The 21558-nt window shown below is 41.7% G+C and overlaps 1 protein-coding gene across 1 annotated transcript in view; it reads left to right on the top strand.

Annotated features, from left to right (window-relative positions):
* The window catches only part of LOC138273927 (clathrin coat assembly protein AP180-like), a 105783-nt gene extending 84712 nt beyond the window's left edge, over positions 1–21071 (top strand). Inside the window, exon 4 of the mRNA XM_069218913.1 lies at positions 20975–21071. Within this exon, the coding sequence (XP_069075014.1) occupies positions 20975–21071 (97 nt within the window). The remainder of the gene's footprint in view (positions 1–20974) is intronic.
* Positions 21072–21558: the final 487 nt, after the last annotated feature.

The raw sequence follows: 21558 nt of genomic DNA on the forward strand, positions 1-21558 counted from the left end.
CACCCAAGTAGAGTTTCAGTCTCAGTGTGTTCTAATTTGAAGGCACGTATCTTTCCACTGCTGATGTTACACTTTGCATTGCATATGAGTTTACTCTCTCCCTCTCTGTCTATTCTCGTCTCTCCTCCCCAGCCTATTTTATTTAAATCCATCTCCTCCATTCCCCCAACATACTATCAGCACCAGCATGCCCTCCAGGCCAGGGCATGCTCTGAGGGCCGGCTGCTGCTGTATCGACAAGCGGCTATTATAAATCATTAACCATTCCAAGGTTGTTTCTCCTACATAGGCACGCATGCCAGGAGGGCATCTTTGAGGCTTTCTATACTTTAAGAATATTTAGATGCTAGCACGTCTGTTTCTAGGTCAACATACCAATTGGCTGAGGTAGGCCTTGCAAACTATGGCTGCATCTACTGGTCAATGAATTTGGCCCTGTTGATACTTTTTTTTAACCGACAATGAGTTTAGTAAGCTCCCATAAATGCTGCTTCATTGCTCCAGAATGCTTGCTCTGCTGTCTTTGATCAGTAAATTAAGTTGTTCCTTTGCATTATGCTTTGTAGTGCAGTATTATCTTCATTTTTGCTTCAGTCTCACTTGGCGTACCTTAGCATACTACATTGTAATTTTTGCTATTAATCCTCCTCAATAATTCTTATAATTGTTTAAATATATATATTGCTAAAGTGGTCAGGTACAGTGCTACACAGTAGAGTGATATAGTTGGCCATATTCTAAAGAACCCTTTCCATCCCCCTGGTAGCCCTACAGTGCCTGCTTGAACAGTAAGCATGTGCATTTGTCTGCACTTGAAGGGATTGGGGTGAAAAGGGCAAGATCTTAACTGGTACTCCTGCCTATACAAACAGAACCAATTTTATTCACGTGGACACCAGCAGGAACCAAAAGATCCTTATCACCAAGCTGAATTCCCTAGGATTGCTTCTTGTCCTTGGGGCTCTACTCTCTGATGACCACACTAAAATTGACCAATATGCTGACATGACACAACTATACTTGAAACATTTCACCAGTATAGACATAAAGAGGTCGATTATGACTTTGGCAGACGGAAAAGCCCGTGCACCGAAGTTCCGACGGGTAGGTTTCTGCCAGTGCAGCTGCCTCCCCGTCTGCCCCATTATGACTTTTCCGCTGGGTCAGCGGGCAGAAACAGTGTTTTGGCCGCTGGCCCAGCAGGAAATGGCCTACAGCATTGTCGCTAGCTCCTAATAGAGCCGGTAGCAATGCTGTAGTGCGTAGGGTGCAGCAGCACCTGTTGCAAAGTTCACTGTCTTCAAGGAAAACAGTAAACTTTGCGATGGGACTGGCCAGCGGGGCCCCTGCGCCACCCATGCTAAGTGTATGGGCAGTGCAGGGTCTCCCTGTACCCTGTCTCCACCAGCAGTTTCATGGTGGTGCTACAGCCATGAAACCACTGGTGGAAAGCTGCCCTGCTGGGTTAGGACCACTAGCACTTCCAGTCTGTCCTGTAGCAGTAAAGGGGAGGTGCTGTCAGCCGAACTGGGGCGCTACAGCTCCGGTCATAATGTGACGGTTGGACCTCTACATTGGCGACGGCCTGACCCCCGTTGTGACCTAGAAAAGAGCTGAAAATTCACGTCTTTAAAGAACATTACATTATGATGCAGTAACTGTCCACTTCTGTACCCAGGACCCAATTACCTCTTTAATCCTCTGTTGACTGTATTTTTGCCTTTGGCCCTCTACAGCACTAAGTTGCCTTTTGGTCATATTACATATAAACATAAATACATACATATTCAGGAACTCTACATTTGGAAGGGTGTATCTGACAACAGCTCAACAGTACAGAATACAAAACCTTTCTAAGAGAAAAAACTAATGTATTGTGTCAGGTTTGTGCATGCACAGATACCTTACTAGTGTATTCTATGGACACTTCAATTTTGCTCACATAACTCTTTTTCGGTGCCAATGTTTACACATATTTTGCTACCACACTGCCCACTTGTTTTTTAAGGTATCGTTCTCTAGCGATGAATATGGGTACCCTTGAAGGAAACTGACTAAGCTAGTTGATAAAATTGGAACACATTACATTTTTAGATATAGTTTGAATTCTGACAAGGGTGGGAAACTGATGGCACAGATTTGTGAGCAACACAGTCAAGGAGACTCCGTTCATTGCCTGGAAGGCGGGGCTTTATTCATATCAAGTCTTTTAGTATGCAGTATTCAAATTAAATGCCTTTTTAGGTTTTGGAGTGAGCATAAATATTGGTTCCTTAGCTGGCTATGCTATCGGACTCAATCTGCATTTCACGGATGAGGGCCAACAAGACCGCAAGGGCAGAGGTTGCTTGTGTTCCCATAGAAAGAGGGATTGTCGCATAGTAGGAATGGTTGAGTTGTGTCCTACTGGACCTAGACCAATTTCATAATGTTTGGTCCCTCTCTGTAGTGACACAATGAACAAGAAATTGAATGAAAAGGTCTACAGACTAAATACAAGTGACTGAGATTAATTCAGGAATTTATGAAGCAATTAATTGATATTGTGCTTTATCCTTTCTACTTCTCCATTGACACTAGATCTGGTGAGGGTAAATGTCTAGGTTCTACAGATTGTTGTGGAATTCTCATGACTTGAAGGGTGAATCGTTGACAGTTTTGAATACCTTGTGGAAACACGTGTGCTCAACAGCTTTTCCAGTGTGTTGAGTGAATTAGCTTAACCTCTAGATCCTGTGAGAATTAATTCATTGTGATCAAGAGACTGATTCCATTCGAGGTGTGTCAAAAGTCAGTTCTATAACCTTTTCCCATGGTTCTATGCTGTGTTCATCTGTGATGATGGTGCTAATTGGTTACAATAATTAGTTACCTGAGAAATGAGACATGAGAAAATGTTATCCAGCTGGGCATGTACCCCGAGAACCAGACCTTTTTTAGATGTGACTTCTCTCAGGCAATATTCACAACTTGTAGGCAGTCATGCTGAGCAGGTGTCAAAAATACTGTCAGTCCTGAGTCCTTATACACATGGTTTCATCGTTCACTAGCCCCACATAATGCTTGTTCCTCCTTGTTACTTTGCTCAGTTGCTACTGCTGGTCTGTGGTAGTTGTACAGATAATCACCTAATTCTCAGCTTTCGACTGCTACTCAGCCATGACCCTGGTGCTGGTGCTTACCTTTTCAATTGATGGAGAACAATAGGGAAGAGATTCCTGGAGTAGTCAGTTATTGCCAAACGAGGATGTCTATTTACAAGCAGCTGAAAATAACACTCCCACAAATTTACTCTGACTTTTTTTTATCAGTCTGCCAGTAGCCCTGATAATTGCATGTCAATGTTTTATTAATATCTGTAAACTTTCCTTTCTCAATATCCTGGAGGTTTGTAGACTGATGTAAAACAGAAGCTGTTTTGTCACTTGCTGAAAAATGCATAGTGTGATGTCTTACTTTTACTTGGTATATTTTAGTTCTTGTCCACCCTGTCCTGTATTTCAAATGTTGTGTAAAGGCTAGGACTGTCATTTCTGGGGTTTTGCAACATGTCTGCCTTCAATGTCAGGAACCTTAGCATGGATAGCCATGGAATTGTCTTTAGGTGAGACTCTAAGCTCACTTTTCACATTCAAATCTTCAGGAGTAGTTCAGACTTATTGAGAGATTACCCTAGTCGTCCTGGAGTGCCTCAGTGCCAACCAGACATGTGGGCTGTGTTTTCTTGGATGACCAGTTATGGCTATGCTGCCATCCTGGAGATGGAGACTTTTTAATGTTCACTTAATCTTCCTCCCATGGTAGTAATAAACATGCTCTAAATAGAGGAAGAGAAAGAATGGGTCATAGAGATCAGAATTAAAATGTGAAATATAATTTTATCAGCACACCACTTGAAAAATAAGTGCTAACATCTGTGGCTATGCACACTTTTTAACATCACACATTCTAGCAACACTTTCTTGTGTGTAAACTACAGAGAAAAACAGATTACTCTTCCATTTAAATGAGGATGGACCATTACTTCTTACTCCAGAAGAGCACAAACCATATACTAAAAGCAGGGAATGCGAGAATCTGACCCCCTCCTAGGTAAGTGGAGTGTGTAGAGGAGTGCTGGGGTTATGAGGAAAGCACAAAGGTAAGTACCACAACACCCACCAGTGACCCTTAAGGTAGGAGTAAATTACTAGAATTTCCCCAAAACACCCACTCCGAAGAAAAGAAGAGAATTGCAAAACCCAGAGGGGAACTCCTGAAGAGGAAGGCCTGTGGAAAGAGGGGACCAAGTCCAGAAGACACAGCTGAGTTCAGTGGGGGCAGGAGTTCCTACCCACCAGGCTGAGGAAGCAGACGTTGGTCGACGGTGGGGAAGAAAAGTCAGCACTGCAGCCCTGGAGTTGAGTCGACTTCCTGGAGGATGCAAGTGATGTCCCACGCCAGAAGGAAGTTTGCAGTTGGGTGTGCATGTCCGGATTCCAACAACAAGCCTTTGTACAGGTAAAATGTGCGGTTGGCGGAAAGTGGTGCTGCTGGGGTCCAGCAAGGCCCAGGATGACTCAACCCAGGAGGTGGACCCAGAGGGGGCCCTCAGAAGTACCACAGGACGGGACACACAAGTTGCAAATGGAGCCCACGCAGCGCTACAAAAAGGGATCCCACGCCGCAGGAGAGCCAATCACTGAGCTGTGAATCACAGGAAGGAGTGCTGGGGCTGGGCTACACGATGCCTGAAGACCCCTTGGAGGAAGTACCAACAAGCCTTGCCAGCTGCAAAAGATGCAGTGCACAGGGGTACTGTCCTGTGTGGGAAGGCAAGGGCTAACAGTAGGACAGGTGGTAGAGAGAACTGAAGGGACCACTTCTGACCACCACCTGTGATATAGAATCCACGCAGTTCAGCAGGAGAGGGGATCCATGCAGCCGGTCGTCATTGCTGTTGGCCCATGCAGATGCGAGGGGTGGGTGTCTTAGTCATTCCAAGGGAGATTCCTTCTTCTTTCCTGTGCAGACTGAAGGCGGGCAGTCCTTCGAGGATGGACGACTGGGGAAATGTTGCAGAAGCTGGAAGGAGCAGTGTAAACAATGTTGCAAGCAAAGTCTTCGTCTTTGTTGCATATTGTCAGGTCCTGAAGAGTTCAAATGCAGTTTCATTGGTCAGGAGTTGAAGTGGAGGTTGCAGAGGAGTCCTGCTGGAATCTTGCAAGCCAAATCTGAGGAACCACCCAAAAAAGAGACCCTAAATAGGGAGATTGGTCACCCAGCTGGGTGGCCACCTATCAGGAGGGGGCTCTGACATCACCTGTCTGACATGGCCACTCAGATGCTCCCAGAGTTCCCCGCCAACCTAGGATTCAAGATGGTAAAACCAGCAGATATAGATAAATTGGAAAAAGAAATAGATAGTGTTTCTCAAAAAGATCTGATTAAAAAGAACTATGAGATCTTAGACAGAATAGTGGAGGATTACCAAATCTGTTTACGTGACAAGAAATTACGTAAAGTTAAGAGATGACCTGGACTATAAATTAGGCAGGGTTTATACCTTTGCCTGTAAATATAATGTGAAGGTGCCAGACACAGGTGAGGATCTAAGTGATACTGATCTGTCCAATGGGAGTTCTGTAACTGCATTGAATAGTATGACATCAAATGAAACTGGTTAATCTAAATCTACTCTTCAGGGCACATCTAATTTTTTAGTGGTAATGAAAAGGTTATGGTAGGAACAAAACTGATCTGAAAAAAACAAAGACCAAAAGGGGTGGGAAGCGATGGAAACAAAGGACTAGAAAACCAGGGATCAGAACACGGTCCAAAAAAAACTAGCTTCCACAAAACCCCATGAAGAAGTCATAAATGGGGGTGAGTTGGTTGTTGTAAACCTGTCTGACTGCCCTCTTAAAGTAGAATCTGATGTACTTAGTAAAGGTCTGGGGTTCTGTCCCACCCAAATGAATGGTCGGGTTAATGTCTTTGTAGATCTGTTCAAATTTACACGTCCGCTTAAATTGAAAGATTATTTTAATTCCTCACAAGGAATGATTACTCCTAAGACAGTGCCAGATAAGATATTTACTGAGGATTCACAGGCATCTACACATCTTGTCTCAAATCTATATGATTTACAACTTATGATGTCTTTGCAGGATAAGGAAATGGACATTGAGGACCTAAGGGCACATCTAGGTATTAAGGAAAATTTGGACGTGAACAGTGGATTGAAATCATGCTCTAAATACATACCTGCTAGAACCCATCATAACATTGATCTCTTTACCAGTTAGGTCACAAAAGATTTATATAAATGTTTTGACAAAAGGGCAGATAAGTGGCATAAAAGTGGTAATCTAACTGTATTGGCAAGAAAGGCCCTTGCATCTCTAAGATCTGATCACACAATAGTGATCCGCGAAGCGGATAAAGGAGCAAATGTGGTTATAATGAAAAAAGGTGACTACATAGGGGAAATTGAAAGACAACTGGCTTATAACAGGAGTTCTCTTTTTGATCACAACGATCTTGGAGATCTAAGAAGATGTGTCACAGCTGACTCCAAGGGTATGAGGAAATAAATAAAATAACAAGCCAGTCAGAAATGGATTAGCCCTGAAGAAGTCCTATGTTGAAGGACGAAACGTGTTGGCTGTTGTCACCACAATTTTATGTTATTGAGAAAAAGAGGAAGAAAATAAAGAGAAGATTTATCACACTTCAAAGGAATTGGACTCTTCAATATAAAATTTGTTTATTTGAAAAAGTGGTGCACCACCATTATGTTTTTTTAATGTTTTTTCCTTTTTTCATAAGCAGCAGGTATTTGGTTGAGGTGCATACAGAGAACGATATAGATATATAGATATAATATCTTGCCCAGGCCCTAACTGGGGATATGTAGGGATAGGTGCACATTTTATGAGTCTGCTGCATTTGTTGGTTTGAGAGACTAAATTAAAAAAAAAAAAAAAACTGGTGTCTAGTGGCTTTTGCCCCTGGGGAGGCAGAAAAGGCCTAATAAAAAAGGAAAATTGCCCCCTGGGAAGCAACCGTTGCCAAAGGGGCCACGCCCCTTATGCCAATGTGATAAAAAATAAAATAAAAAAAAAGCATTTGCAATGCAGTGGGTCTCGCATCCGCTCGAGTTAGAGCTATTAGCGTTATAAACTCCTAACCCGACTTTTCTTGCCACATAAATTGAAAATTAAAAGTTTAACACTTTCACATAAGGGAGCCAATTCACAGCGCCATGGCCTCCATGAGCATCAGCGTGAAGAGATACACAAAAGGAAAAGAAGTCCACTTGCAGCTAAACTTATCGGCAAAAGAGCAATTAGCCACGTAACAGGGGCGATGGCCAAGGCGGTAACAAAACCTCCCCAAGGACGGACAAAGGTAAACCATTTACCAATGTAATCAAAGGATTTTTGAAGGGCAAGCCCACAAACGAGTAATAGTGATGGGCGTGAGGTGGGCGTTGTTAAAAGCCCAGATAAACACCAACACGTTGGAAAAGCAGCGCTTGCGCGCTGCAATGCTCGACCTAAAAAAATCCCTGGTGTCCAGTAGCTTTTGCTCCTCATCCCCCAACTCTCCCCCAGCCCCCGGGGGCAGATCGGCCTAATCAGTAAAGGCCGATCTGCCCCCCCCCAAAACAAACCAAAATAAATAAATAGTAATCCCGGATGTCTAGTGGTTTCTGCCCACTGGGGGCAGATTGGCCTAATCCTAATAGTCCGATCTGCCCTGGGGGGCAGAAAAAGCCTAATAATTATTAGCCCCCCTGTGGAGCAGCCCTTGCCCAAGGGGCCACTCCCCTTATTCACATATAGGAAAAAAATAAAATAAATCCCCGTTGCCTAGTGGGTGATGCGATCGGGCTGCAGAAATGCTTACAGAGACAGGAAAGTAAAGTCCTTTCCTTTCATCCCTCTGCCTGTCCCCTCCTCCTGAGCGGAAGAGAAATACTAAGCACCATAGGGGTCCCAGGCACCATAGGGGTTAAGAAACAAAACATTTCTGGGAACAAGTCCTTAAGCATACTCTAGCGTGCATACCTGTGATTCAAACCGGGACAGGGAAGGTGGCGGAAGGAGGGACGGGGTGTCGGTGGAGGGATTTATTGAAAGATTCACACAATTTCTCAAATAAAAAAAATAAAAAACAACAAGCAAGGGTTGTAGCAAGATGTATTCACAGATGGGCTTCTAATGATATCAGGAAGAAGAGTGGTCACAAATATTGCACTCTTACGTCAGTTTAAAAATCTCACCAGCCATTGTCCTGGTGTGACCCCTCCATCTATGCTGAACTGCGAGGAAGACTAGGATCTCAGAGCAGTAGTGAAAAAGGTATTTAATATCAGATCCATTTTGTATTCCATAGTCTCACACCTCTCAAGACAAAATGATCTTTGAATTCAGAATGCACCCTTCTAAAATAAATGCCCTTAGCATGTCCACCATATTGAAGCCAAGTGGACAGAGTGCACTTTGGTAACTGTCTAATGGAATCTCATTCAATACTCTTGTGAATCATTGTTGAGCAGACCAAGTGACAATCTGCATGATCTCCTTCCCACACTACAGAGAATCAGAGAAGTCTCTCTAAGCTGCCCAGGCAAGACGTAAAGAAAGCAATCATCCATTCGGCAACCTATGAATGACCCCCTGGATGAAAAAGGTGCCACACACAGCTCTGCTAGTTTGTCAAGCATGTCTTATTCAAAAGCCTGAACTAATCAGAAGCTTATCAATGTCAGGGCTGCGTTGATATTTATGGGATTCTAGGCTAGTCTGAGGTTACTGTACTGCATTCTGTGTGAGGTTAATATTGTAATTTTCTGCTGGTGTCCGTGGGCCTCAATAATTGTGTAATTCAAAACGTAAAGCAATGCTACTCTGCTTGAGTATTTGAAGCTTTATTGAGGAACTTTTAATTATGCTGTATCTGATTTCCAAACCAATTTCCATCTCCTAGGGTTTACCCTAGAAGATAATTGGTTCGTAAATCAGATACAGCTTAATAAATAACATAAGAAGAGCCAGTTAGTGATGTTACTTTTAAAATTAACAGGTTTATAATTTAGAGGAAATCAAAAGTGGACAATTAAAATTTAGATACATAAATGAGGTGTGCAAGGAGAGGTTATGCGATGTCTCCAAGAAACCAACGATTTAATTTGCTGGTTTGAAAAGCACGACAAACTTCAACAAGTGACTTCGTGATGCTGGAATACAAAACAAAAAATAGCAATATTTCATGGAATCATGATCAAGAGGTGAGGTGGTCTCCTAAGCAATGTAACTTAAGTCAAAAGTTGTTAATACCTTTCTAAAGAAAAGATGATTGCCGTTTTTCCTAATCTGCAAATGCAGATTGTTCATTATTCAGGACTGGAATGACCAGTCACCACAGCAATCACTTTTCATTTGAGCAGAATGAAAAAAAAACATCAGTGGCTAGCCAGCTCAGAGGCCTTATTCCAATATAAAGACCCCTGAGGAGCCAATGGAAATCTCTGTGTGCTTTGAGGAATTAGTCACATTGCATCATCCATCTTTCAAAGGCTTCTGTCTAAGGCTACTATTTTATGAGTGCATTCGACCTGTCCTAGTACTGATTATTGTCAATAAATCCAACTGGCCTAAATTACTTAATAATAATTTGTAATAGGACATCAACTAAATCACTGGAACCTTATTGACAAGGAGCCATCAGTAAATCTTATGCTAGTACCTTGGGGGCCGAAATATGACCTAAATGCTCTTATAGCACTATATTCCATTTTAGGTATCCCTTGCAGACAATTCTAAAAGACCTTTTGCCTACAATGCATAGAATGGGCCTTGGATCAGCTCTTTGCTCACTATTGGATAGCTTTCTTGTCTATTGTAGTTTCTTGCTCTTAATTCTGTGGCTTTCCTCCCTGTTTTGGCATTTGTCCAGCCCCTGGAGCATAGGTGTTTTACCAAATTTGAAAGTACTCAACTCGTTTATGTGGTTTCCAATTCCATAAACACATGCAGATTTGCTCCTGTAGGAATATATATATATATATATATATATGTATATGTAAATATGTATATATATATGTATATGTAAATATGTATATATATATGTATATGTAAATATGTATATATATATGTGTATATATATATATATATGTGTGTGTATGAATGAACACTGGATATTTAAATGGAAATGCTTTTCATTGTTGACAATATATAAAAGGTTATAAGGACTCAGTACTTATTTACTAATGAATTTCCACATTCTAGAAAAGGGTTATGTGTATATTTTACTCATTGCATTTACACCAAGATGTCTCTCTTAGAGTTCCTGGAAATCTCCTGGGACTCTTGATGAATTTCTAAAAAGTTATGAATCATATTTATAGAAGTAACCATGAAGGGACATATTTTGGACTTTTGAAACATGGCTATATGTTAATCTAGATAACTGGGTACTTCCTTGATAAGTGATGCATTGCATGTCTCTCCTTTTTCACCTAATAGTTCAACCATATGCCTCCATTTTGGCCTCAGCCACGCAAAGCCTGGATGTATGCTCGTTCCTTAAAATTAAATATAAAAACAGAATTTGTTCTCCCATTTGGGCAGACCCCAAAAAAATGTAGTCCTGTCTGTCAGGCATTGTGTTCATCTTCTGTGCAAAATGATTCTGCTATTATTTAGCCTTTTGAATTGTGTGACCAACAAGGCACAATCATCATCTCACCAAGTTGCTTAATCAACAAGATCAAATTCTTCATCCACTCCAGTCTCTTTTGTTTTCTCACATTGATCATAGGAATGTACTGCCTCCGTCATCTATCCCTAAAAGCCTTGTACGGGCAATATCTTCATGCATTCATTAAAATCAAGACTTTGTGCCTCATTAAGAGTGTGGTGGTCTATAGACCGCCACACTCACTGTGGTGCTCTTGACTGCCACATTACAACCGAGCTTGGATCCTGGTGGTGGCGGAAATCCTTATCCACCAGGGCAGTGCTGCAAGCAGCACTGCCCTAGGGATTATGACCTTGTTCTGTGCCAGCGATTTCATGGCTGTAGCACTGCCATGCAAAGGCTGGCGGAGAACATGTGCAAGGGGCCACGGGGGGGGAATCCTGCACTGCCCTTGCACTTGACATGGGCAGTGCAGGCTCCCCCCTGGTCAGCACCATTTCAGTGCTTTGCAGACAGTGAACATTGCGAGGGTGCCTTGGCACCCTGCAGGCGACAGCATTACTGACGGCTCGATTAGTGTAACCTAAACTTAGGTGTCCGCCCACTGACCTAGCAGGAAACTCATAATAGCTCTGGCAGGGAGGTCACGGCATAGATGGCGGCCACCCTGCCGGGAGTTTGATAACTAGCTTTTTCTTGAAATACTCCTAGACTCTGTAATGCTTTGCCTCTGCAACTAAGACTACCCTATCTCAAATTTTAAAGCAAGTGTAAACATTCATACTGCAATTTCTTCCCACCACCTGGTATGGGGTCCTGCCAGCGCATATCTTCTTAATGCATTGTAATCTCCAGACCAGTATTGCTTGTCGAAAGATAGTATAGCTGAAAAACGAAGATCTGAGGAATGGAAGTATAAACATTTGGTAACTTTTGCAAATTTTCTTAAATGTACCGTATGTACTCTAGCTTAGTGCTATATCTGCTTAAACTATATAGTACTTTTACCCCCTTACCTCTCAGGTGGTGATACGCTATTACTTAGTGAAAACCAAAGGAGTCTTAATGCCAGATTGTATGGGAGTTGGACCAAAAGACAGAGGACCGGATTTAGATTTAGGCAGAGGGATTACTCCGTCACAACAGGGACAGCTATCCCGTACTCTGACAACTAAATCCTATTGTTTCCTATGGAATTTAATTTCGGTATACAGAGCATCTGTGACTGTTGTGACAGAGTAATCCCTCCACCAAAATCTAAATCAGGCCCAGAATGAGGTGTTGACACAGTTGTGGGTTGTGTACTTTAGTGAGTCTTTAAATCATCAATTGTTGGAGTATGCTGCTGTAAGTGCGAGAGTAAGAGGTGTAGTGAGTGCTATTCTGGTGAAGTGAATATAGCGTTGGTATGACTGGGTGGATGATGTGAGTGATTGCTTGGTCATTATTGGGATGCATGGGTGTGAGGGGTGACATGTCTGTTTTATTACTATAATTAGTATCTTCATTGGCGGTGTTAGAAGTGGTTTAAATGGTGAGTGACATATTAAGCAGACTTGGGTAAAACATGAGGTGCGTAATGAGCGATGAGAAAATTTAAGAGGTTGTAAGTAGATGATTGAAAAAGTATGATTGAGTGGGTGCTGTGTGTTGAGAAAATAGATGGCACCGCATGTGCCATTAATTCAGTGAGTTATTAATGATATGATTTCAGTGGAGCAGGTCTTCAAGTATTTATTTAAATCAAATGTATAGGCCTCAGTCTCTTTTTGACCCCAGGTCTGACTTGTCAACGTTGGCCTTTGTGCCTTTCTCTGGACTACTTAGTTTATCTTGCAAGTTTTCATGCATCAGCATGTCCCATTTCCTTTAAGGCCCAGCAACACAGGAGATGTGGCCTAATCGGTGAACCAGACTTGAGTCGCAGCCTCAGCTCAACATCCAGTGATTTTGGGCCAATCGCTTAATCTCACCTTGGCTAAAAAATAAAAGCCTGATGTAGTCTGGTGCTAATGTAAATCAATTATTGTCCTTGTGTCAAGTTTGTGCACTATAAAATTATGAAAAATAAAGAGATAAAATAAGGTACTGACCATGAATAAAAACATTTACACCTTTTGAAGTCTCCCCTATTATCACCTTCCTATCCACACTTGCTAAATTTGTGTCTAGAAAATAAACTATTGATATGCTTGATATTATGACAAATATCTGTATTTTGATAAATACTGTAATTGATTTTCCGAATGGTTCTCTTTCTTGCCAATATTATGCTGGGCAACACTCCACAGTACATGTGTAGACAACCAAAACCGCAAATATTTGGGACCAAATGCTGTGGGTTGTGAAATAAAATACTTAAGATACTAAAATTGCTGTAACAATGATGAAACTTTCGTCCAACATATTCACCACAAAGCATTGCCGTTTCAGTCACACCTTAGTACCTCTTTTGTAAAACTACTATGTTGCTAAACAATTTCACACCTTTTGCTAATATTATTAAGATAATTTAGGGAAATTATTCATGCTATTTTTAAAGGCCTAGTTACATACTTGAGCACCTAAGACTAGCAAACTACATGAACAAACAAGAATACTACAATATATAACCTGGCAAATCACAACCTACAACAGTAGAGCATGAAAGAGTCTTTTTTGCTAACTACAATATTTGTGACACATTAGGAAATTTAAATATGTGCCTGAAACTAGTAGTTAAGAGCCTCAGTTGAACTTAGTCATGAGGTAACGCCCACTGTGGCCGTAATGTAACTCAGTTATTTGACAGACCAGTAAACCTGTAAATAACTGCCCCTTCTCTACCCCCATGGCACCAAATGTGTGAATCCTGTGACTAAAATTAACGAATACCAAAAATAAGCATGCTTTTAAACTGTAATTAGATGATGTAGTTTGTTTCTTGCCCAACTCCACGTAGCTCCAGACACCACCTCTTTTTTTGCTTTTTCAATATTCTAAAATGTTATTGTGATTGGAAAGTTTCTAGTGAGCTAAAGCGGTAAGTAACCGGCTACTTTGTTTTATATGCACTTCATAATTCTTTGTTTTCCATTTTAAGCAATGTAATAGTTGTTCCTCCTTTGCACTGGGGATCAAACAAGCCTTCTAATAGTACATCCGGAGTACCTGTCAGCTGTAGTACAAGTACCTCAGCAATACTAAACATGAGGTTATTCATGTTTTCTTAAGCAAAAGCTAACATCTTTTCACTTAATTAGGTTGCCATATCGCAACTCTGTCTATATAACACCTTTTTAAAAACAAATTGCTATTTTAATTCCACCTGAAGGAAATGCTCACATATTGTTTAAAACAGCAACTTGAATTAAAAAATAATGCTATGTTCTCTCTTATTTTTAGAACTTCAAACATGTATATGACCAAATTTCTATAGAATAGGTTCTTGTATCTAGTTGATCTTCCAAGTGAATTAAAATGATAACACAGTCATTTTCACAAGATTTAATGGATTGCATGCCAAGCATAGCTTCTTTTCTCTTTTATGACAGATATGGTTGTTGGAGTAGTGTTGCATGCTTTGATTTTATTAGTACATTCTTCTTCACTTTGACCATGTAATGATGTCAGTCGTGGATGGGATACTCCTCATACGATTATCTATGATTTCATGGCTGGCTATTTAACTTAATAAAGCTGCATGTGGAGCTGCAAACCACACTTAAGTTGAGTTGTTTTTTCTAGAATATATGTATGTATAACCGTGTGTGTATCTATGTGTATAGATGTGTGTGTGTGTGTGTGTATATGTTGTAGCTGCAGATACACATGCTGTGCATAGGTCCTGCCATCTGGTGTTGGGCTCTGAGTGTTACAAGTTGTTTTTCTTCGAAGAAGTGTTTCGAATCAAGGGATCGAGTGACTCCTCCTCTTCGGCTCCATTGCGCATGGGCATCAACTCCATTTTAGATTGTTTCCTTTCCGCCATCGGGTTCGGATGGTTTGTTTTTCGCTCCGGTAGTTTGAGTCAGAAAAGTGCTACTAACTCTCTAATTCGTCGGTATTGTTTCAATTGCGTACCATCTGTCATCAACACTTCAATACCAGCAGATCCAGCTCCTTACTTGCCCTTCGGGGCACCTGCGCAAAACTTGGGCCTAGTTGGGCTGACCAAAGCCTCATGGACTGGACCCCGTTTCGTTTCTGCCCTCGGTGCCACGCCAAGTTCCCTTATACAGACCAACATCTTGTCTGTAACCTGTGTCTATCTCCAGACCACCAAGAGGATACTTGCGAGGCCTGCTGACCCTTCCACTCGCAGAAGACTCTACAAGACCGGAGAGGTGAAGGTTGGAAATGGTGTTGAGAAGCACCGAACGCCTCGACATGGAAGAGGAGGAGATTATGCACACCGCAGTCTCCATTCGGGGTCCAACTCCAAGCAAGAGACCGACAATGACAGACCAATCACAGCAGAACAGCACATGAGTTCACCTGCCCCTGTCCCATCCAAGCCCAAACACAAGGCCTCGGGGACGCCACTGTCAGAAGGCCATGGCACCACCCGTAAAAAGACTTCCGGTGACCAAGCAACAACTTCGGCACCGAAAAAGACCACGCCACCGAAGCCTTCGCACTCGAGCTGAAGCACAGGCTCCGAAATAGGCAAACACCAACCCATTGAGTCAAAACCTCGAAAATCCCTCTCGGAGCCGAGGCCAACATCTACTCCAGGCCTTTTGATCCCGAAGAAACCGGCTTCGGAGCCGAAAAGACCAATATACAAAGAGGAGCATGGACTTTCCAAACAACTTAAAGCAAGTCATAGATTTGCTGAGGAACTTATGCAAATGGAGGATTTTGCTGAAAGGCAGGCCAGGATTCAAATTCATAAAGACACTGGCAAGATCCTAACTGCACCTCTTCTAAAAAACAAAGAGGAAGCTGGCCTTTCAAGGGCAATTGGACAATGATCAGCCACCAGCTAAAGTGCCAAAACCCCCCAAAAAATCTCCACCTCCACAGTTCTCACCTCATTAGTATCCTCCTCATTCTCCTCACCTGACTGTCTCTCCACCTACTACCCCCGCTGCACAGTCTCCAGTACACTCTGCAGATTCGCACCAAGATAATGTCAACCCATGGGACCTTTACAATGATCCCATTTCTGATAACAGTCCAGACTGCTATCTGTCAAAACCTTCCCCCCCAGAGGATCGGACGTCATACACTCAGGTTCTAGCTAGGGCAGCGTCATACCATAATGTAGCCATGCACACAGAACCTCTTGAGGATGATTTTCTCTTTAATACGTTATCCTCCACTCACACTACGTACCAGTCTCTACCCATGCTTCCTGGCATGTTAAAACATGCACATCAGATTTTTCAGGAACCAGTTTAGGCAAGCGTCATCATTCCTAGGGTAGAAAAGAAATATAAGCCGCCTCCTTCTGACCCAGCTTTCATTACCTAGCAGCTACCTCCAGATTCCGTAGTGGTCAGCGCAGCAAGGAAAAGGGCTAACTCCCAGTCGCTAGGCTGATGCACTGCCACCAGATAAAGAAAGCAGGAAATTTGATGCTGCTGGTAAACGAGTAGCATCACAAGCGGCCAATTAATGGAGATTAGCCAACTCCCAAGCACTACTGGCTAGGTACGATAGGGCCCCCTGGGACGAGATGAAAGATATCATCCAGAATCTCCCCAAGGATCAACAAAAAAGAGCCCAGCAGGTAGTCGAGGAAGGGCAGGCTATTACAAATAATCAAATTAGGTCAGCTCTAGACTCTGCAGACACAGCGGCAAGAACAATCAATACTGTGGTCACCATTAGAAGACACGCATGGCTTCGGTCGTCTGGGTTTAAACCAGAAATCCAGCAGGCTGCCCTTAACATGCCATTTAAAGAAAAAAAGCTTTTTGTCACTCAGGTTGGTAAAGAGCCATGGGTGCTCTTTATTCAACACAGTACAGAGACTTATTTTGCAAGCCTCAATACAGGGGAGGTTTTAGAGCCCAAACATCTGAGGCATCTACCTCACAATCAAAACTGTCCTACCAGCCTCAATACCAAAGAGGTGGGTTTCGAGGAACTTACAAGGGCCAATTCCCCAGAGGTAGGGGAAAATATCAGCCATCAAAGCAAACCTCACACACAAAGCAGTGACTTGCTCCACATCTTCCCTCACCACACTTCCCCTGTGGGAGGAAGACTGCAAAAGTTCCACACACACTGGTTACCCATCACAACAGACAATTGGGTCTTATCCATTATCCACCGTGGTTACTGCATAGAATTCGCGCAAATTCCTCCAGATATACCTCCAAAACCACACAAACTCTCCTCCCAACACATTTCAATGTTGCAAACAGAGGTACAGTCACTACTACTCAAACAAGCCATAGAGCTTGTACCACATCATCAAATAGGAACAGGGGTTTACTCCCTGTATTTCCTCATTCCCCAAAAAGAGGGAACATTGAGACCAATACTAGATCTCAGAACCCTCAATCTTTACATCTTATCAGAACACTTTCACTTGATAACACTACAGGATGTAGTCCCACTGTTACAACAACAAGATTTTATGGCAACATTGGATCTCAAAGATGCGTATTTTCACATACCCATCCATCCAGCGCACAGAAAATATCTCAGGTTTGTAATACAAGGAAAACATTACCAGTTCAAAGTGTTGCCTTTCGGGATAACAACAGCTCCCAGAGTATTTACAAAATGCCTTGCCGTAGTCGCAGCCTACATAAGAAGGCAACACATCCATGTCGTCCCATATCTCAACGACTGGCTAATAAAATCCAACAGCCAGACACAGTGTCAACACCATACACGTTATGTAATACAGACCCTACACACGCTAGGGTTCTCAATAAACTACCAAAAATCTCACTCCCAACCAGCGCAAGTTCAACAGTATTTAGGAGCCACATTAAATACCCAAAAAGCACTTGCAAGCCCAAGTCCACAAAGGGTACAATCATTCCACAATATATTACCACAAATACAGCCAAACCAACAGTACACAGTCAAGTTTGTCATGAAACTGTTGGGCATGATGGCATCATGCATCGCCATTGTACTGAATGCAAGACTAAACATGTGGCCCTTACAACAGTGCCTTGCAAAACAATGGTCACAGGAACATGGTCAACTTCAAGATTTAGCGTTGATAGACCGCCAAACACACACCTCGCTTCAGTGGTGGAAATCCACAAATTTAAACAAAGGGCGCCCATTTCAAGACCCTGTGCCTCAAGCCACACTTACAACAGATGCATCAATGATTGGATGGGGAGCACACCTCAACAATCACAACATTCAGGGACAATGGGACAACAAACCTAAACAACTTCACATAAACCACTTAGAATTGCTAGCAGTATTTCTAGCACTCAAAGCCTTTCAACCTTTTCTCGTTCACAAACACATTCTCATCAAAACATACAACATGACTACAATGTACTACCTAAACAAACAAGGCGGGACCCACTCATCACAACTATGCCTTCTAGCACAAAAGATTTGGCATTGGGCAATACACAACAACATTCACCCTGTAGCACAATACATTCCAGGGATACACAATCAATTAGCAAATGTTCTCAGCTAGGATCATCAACAAACACACAAGTGGGAAATTCACCCCCAAGTACTTCACAAATACTTTCACCAATGGGGAACACCAGACATAGATCTATTCGCCAGCAGCGAAAACGCAAAATGCCAAAACTTCGCATCCAGATTCTCACACCCTCTACCAAGGGCAATGCTCTATGGATCAACTGGTCAGGGATATTTGCTTACGCTTTTCCCCCTCTCCAGCTCATTCCATTTCTGGTCAACAAACTGCGTCAAAACAAACTCAAACTCATACTTATAGCGCCAACGTGGGCATGTCAACCATGGTACACAACATTGTTAGACCTATCACTAGTACCACACATCAAGCTGCCAAACAGACCAGATCTGTTGACACAAAACAAACAACTAATCAGGCATCCAAATCCAGCAATACTCAATCTAGCAATTTGGCTCCTGAAGTCTTAGAGTTTGGATATCTACATCTTCCACCAGAATGTATGGAAGTAATTAAACAAGCAAGAAAACCCACTACCAGGCAGTGCTATGCAAATAAATGGAAAAGGTTTGTCTTTTACTGTCAATCCAAACAATTTACACCTCTTTCCGCATCAATAAAAGATATTGTAGGTTACTTGCTTCATCTGCAAACAGCAAATTTAGCTTTTTCATTCATTAAAATACATCTCACAGCTATTTCAGCATATTTACAAAGTATACCACACACATCTCTATTTAGAGTCCCTGTTATCAAAGCCTTCATGGGAGGGCTAAAACGTATCATACCACACCTCCAGTGCCTTCATGGAATCTCAATATTGTACTCACACGGCTCATGGGTCCACCATTCGAACCCATGCATTCGTGTCAGATTCAATATCTAACGTGGAAAGTAGCATTCCTCGTTGCAATCACTTCATTACGAAGAGTTAGTGAAATACAAGCATTCACTATTGAACAACCCTTTATACAAATACACAAACATAAAGTAGTACTTCGCACAAACCAAAATTCCTACCTAAAGTCATCTCACCGTTTCATATCAATCAAACAGTGGAACTTCCAGTCTTCTTCCCACAGCCAGAATCAGTAGCAGAAAGAGCGCTGCATACATTAGACATTAAAAGAGCTTTAATGTATTACATTGACAGAACAAAATCATTTAGGAAAACTAAACAGTTATTTGTGGCATTCCAAAAACCACATACTAGAAATCCAATCTCAAAAGAAGGACTAGCTAGATGGATAGTAAAATGTATCCAAACGTGTTGCCTAAAAGCCAAAAGATAGCTATTAGTAACACCAAAAGCACATTCCACAAGAAAAAAAGGTGCAGCAATGGCCTTTTTAGGAAATATACCAATGACAGAGATTTGTAAAGCAGCCACTTGGTCAACACCCCATACATTTACCAAGAATTACTGTGTAGATGTGTTAGCAGCACAACAAGCCACAGTAGTACAGGCTGTACTAAGAACACTATTTCAAACAACTTCAACTCCTACAGGCTGACCACTGCTTATTGGAGAAAAACTGCTTTGTAGTCTATGCACAACATGTGTATCTGCAGCTACAGATGCCATTGAACGGAAAATGTCACTTACCCAGTGAACATCTGTTCGTGGCTTGTTCCGCTGCAGATTCACATGCACCCACCCGCCTCACGGGAGCATGTAGCCATTTAAGTTACAACAAACATTTGTACATATGTATACATATATTTCACTTCCATTTGCATGGACATCTCTTTCCTTTATACTCTATCACTTCTACCTTACCGCTGCGGGAAAACAATTCAAGATGGAGTCAATGCTCATGCGCAGTGGAGCAGAAGAGAAGGAGTCACTCGATCCCGTGACTCAAACACTTCTTCGAAGAAAAACAACTTGTAACACTCCGAGCCCAACACTAGATGGCAGGACCTATGCACAGCATGTGAATCTGCAGCGGAACATGCCACAAACAGATGTACACTGGGTAACTTTCCATATATAATATTTATATAGGCAGTAGTAGGCAACTTTTTTTTTTGTACATTGATATTTGAACTTTTCAATTTAATGATTTGACGAACATTTATCTTGCTTGATTTGACAGTGTTAATTTATTTGGTTTTTTTGCGGACGATGATGAAAAACCATTTTGATATTTGCTGTTTACCAGATTGATTATGTAACTATTGTATCCATAGATTATCTTTCTTAATAGCTAAGAGTACATACCAGTAAAATAGCTGGTATAATGGCAGTGCAGTTGGTGTAGGACAAAATCTGACTATTCACCTTAAATTGTATTTATGTTGTCAATTACTGGGAATACGTTTGCCCAAATTAACATAAGTGATAGTCTGTATTTTAGTAGTTTTATAATATTTTCATAAATCAACATTCAGTACATATTCTGAAGTGGAGTATAATACCACAGACAACTGGGCAAGTGATGGGAAGCAATGAAAAAATATTCAGGTGGTGTTATGGATTGCGCTGTACAAATGAGGAAATGCCAGACCTTAAAATGTTATTACAAAAACACAGCCTATTGTCACTTTCCAGAGAAAATAGAGGGAGTAAGGAAAGCAAGGCTAATACCTTCTAATGTGGTTTTGTTTCTGGTACAAAGTTATTTGAAGTCATGAAAACATGCAAAGTGCTTGCAGTAAATTTATTTTATGATCAAATTCAAAATAAAGTGTTTTTGTGTGCAGTGCCAGTAGACCATCCAATGATCTTCTTGATCTGCAGCCAGATTTTACATCATCTGTACAGTCTGCTCCAGTTTCTTCTGCAGGGACAAGTTCATGAGGAGGTAAAAATTTGAGTAATATGTTGTGTGTTTTAGAGTGAATGATTTGAACATTATTTTACTCAATGTGTTTTTCATTTCGATCAAATGAATCTGTCTTCTCATTTGGTATTTATCTCTTCCAGTATATCTAAGGCTAGAATCTTTATCAATGCTATTGTGTATGTTATTTCTGCACAAATGCTCGCCTATTTTGTTATCTCGTCACGCGCTAAGAGGCCATTTGCTCTGCCTTTTCATCAGCATTTAAATATAATTACTCCATAATGGACTGGTTTTAGGTGTGGCATGGGGTTGAACTTGTACAGTAATGTAGAAAAATATTTGGATACTCAATAAGTGACACTGAATGTCTTGGTCATTTTAATAATTGAGGCCACTGTCTACAATTTTGTGAAATGCCCTTCATGAAAGAGTCATACAAAGAGAGAGAGACAGAGCCTTAATTCTCCTAAGCTTGACAACACACTTCAGCACCTCCTCTGT

Source organism: Pleurodeles waltl, unplaced genomic scaffold (assembly GCF_031143425.1).
Source record: "Pleurodeles waltl isolate 20211129_DDA unplaced genomic scaffold, aPleWal1.hap1.20221129 scaffold_121, whole genome shotgun sequence".
Lineage (NCBI taxonomy): Eukaryota > Metazoa > Chordata > Amphibia > Caudata > Salamandridae > Pleurodeles > Pleurodeles waltl.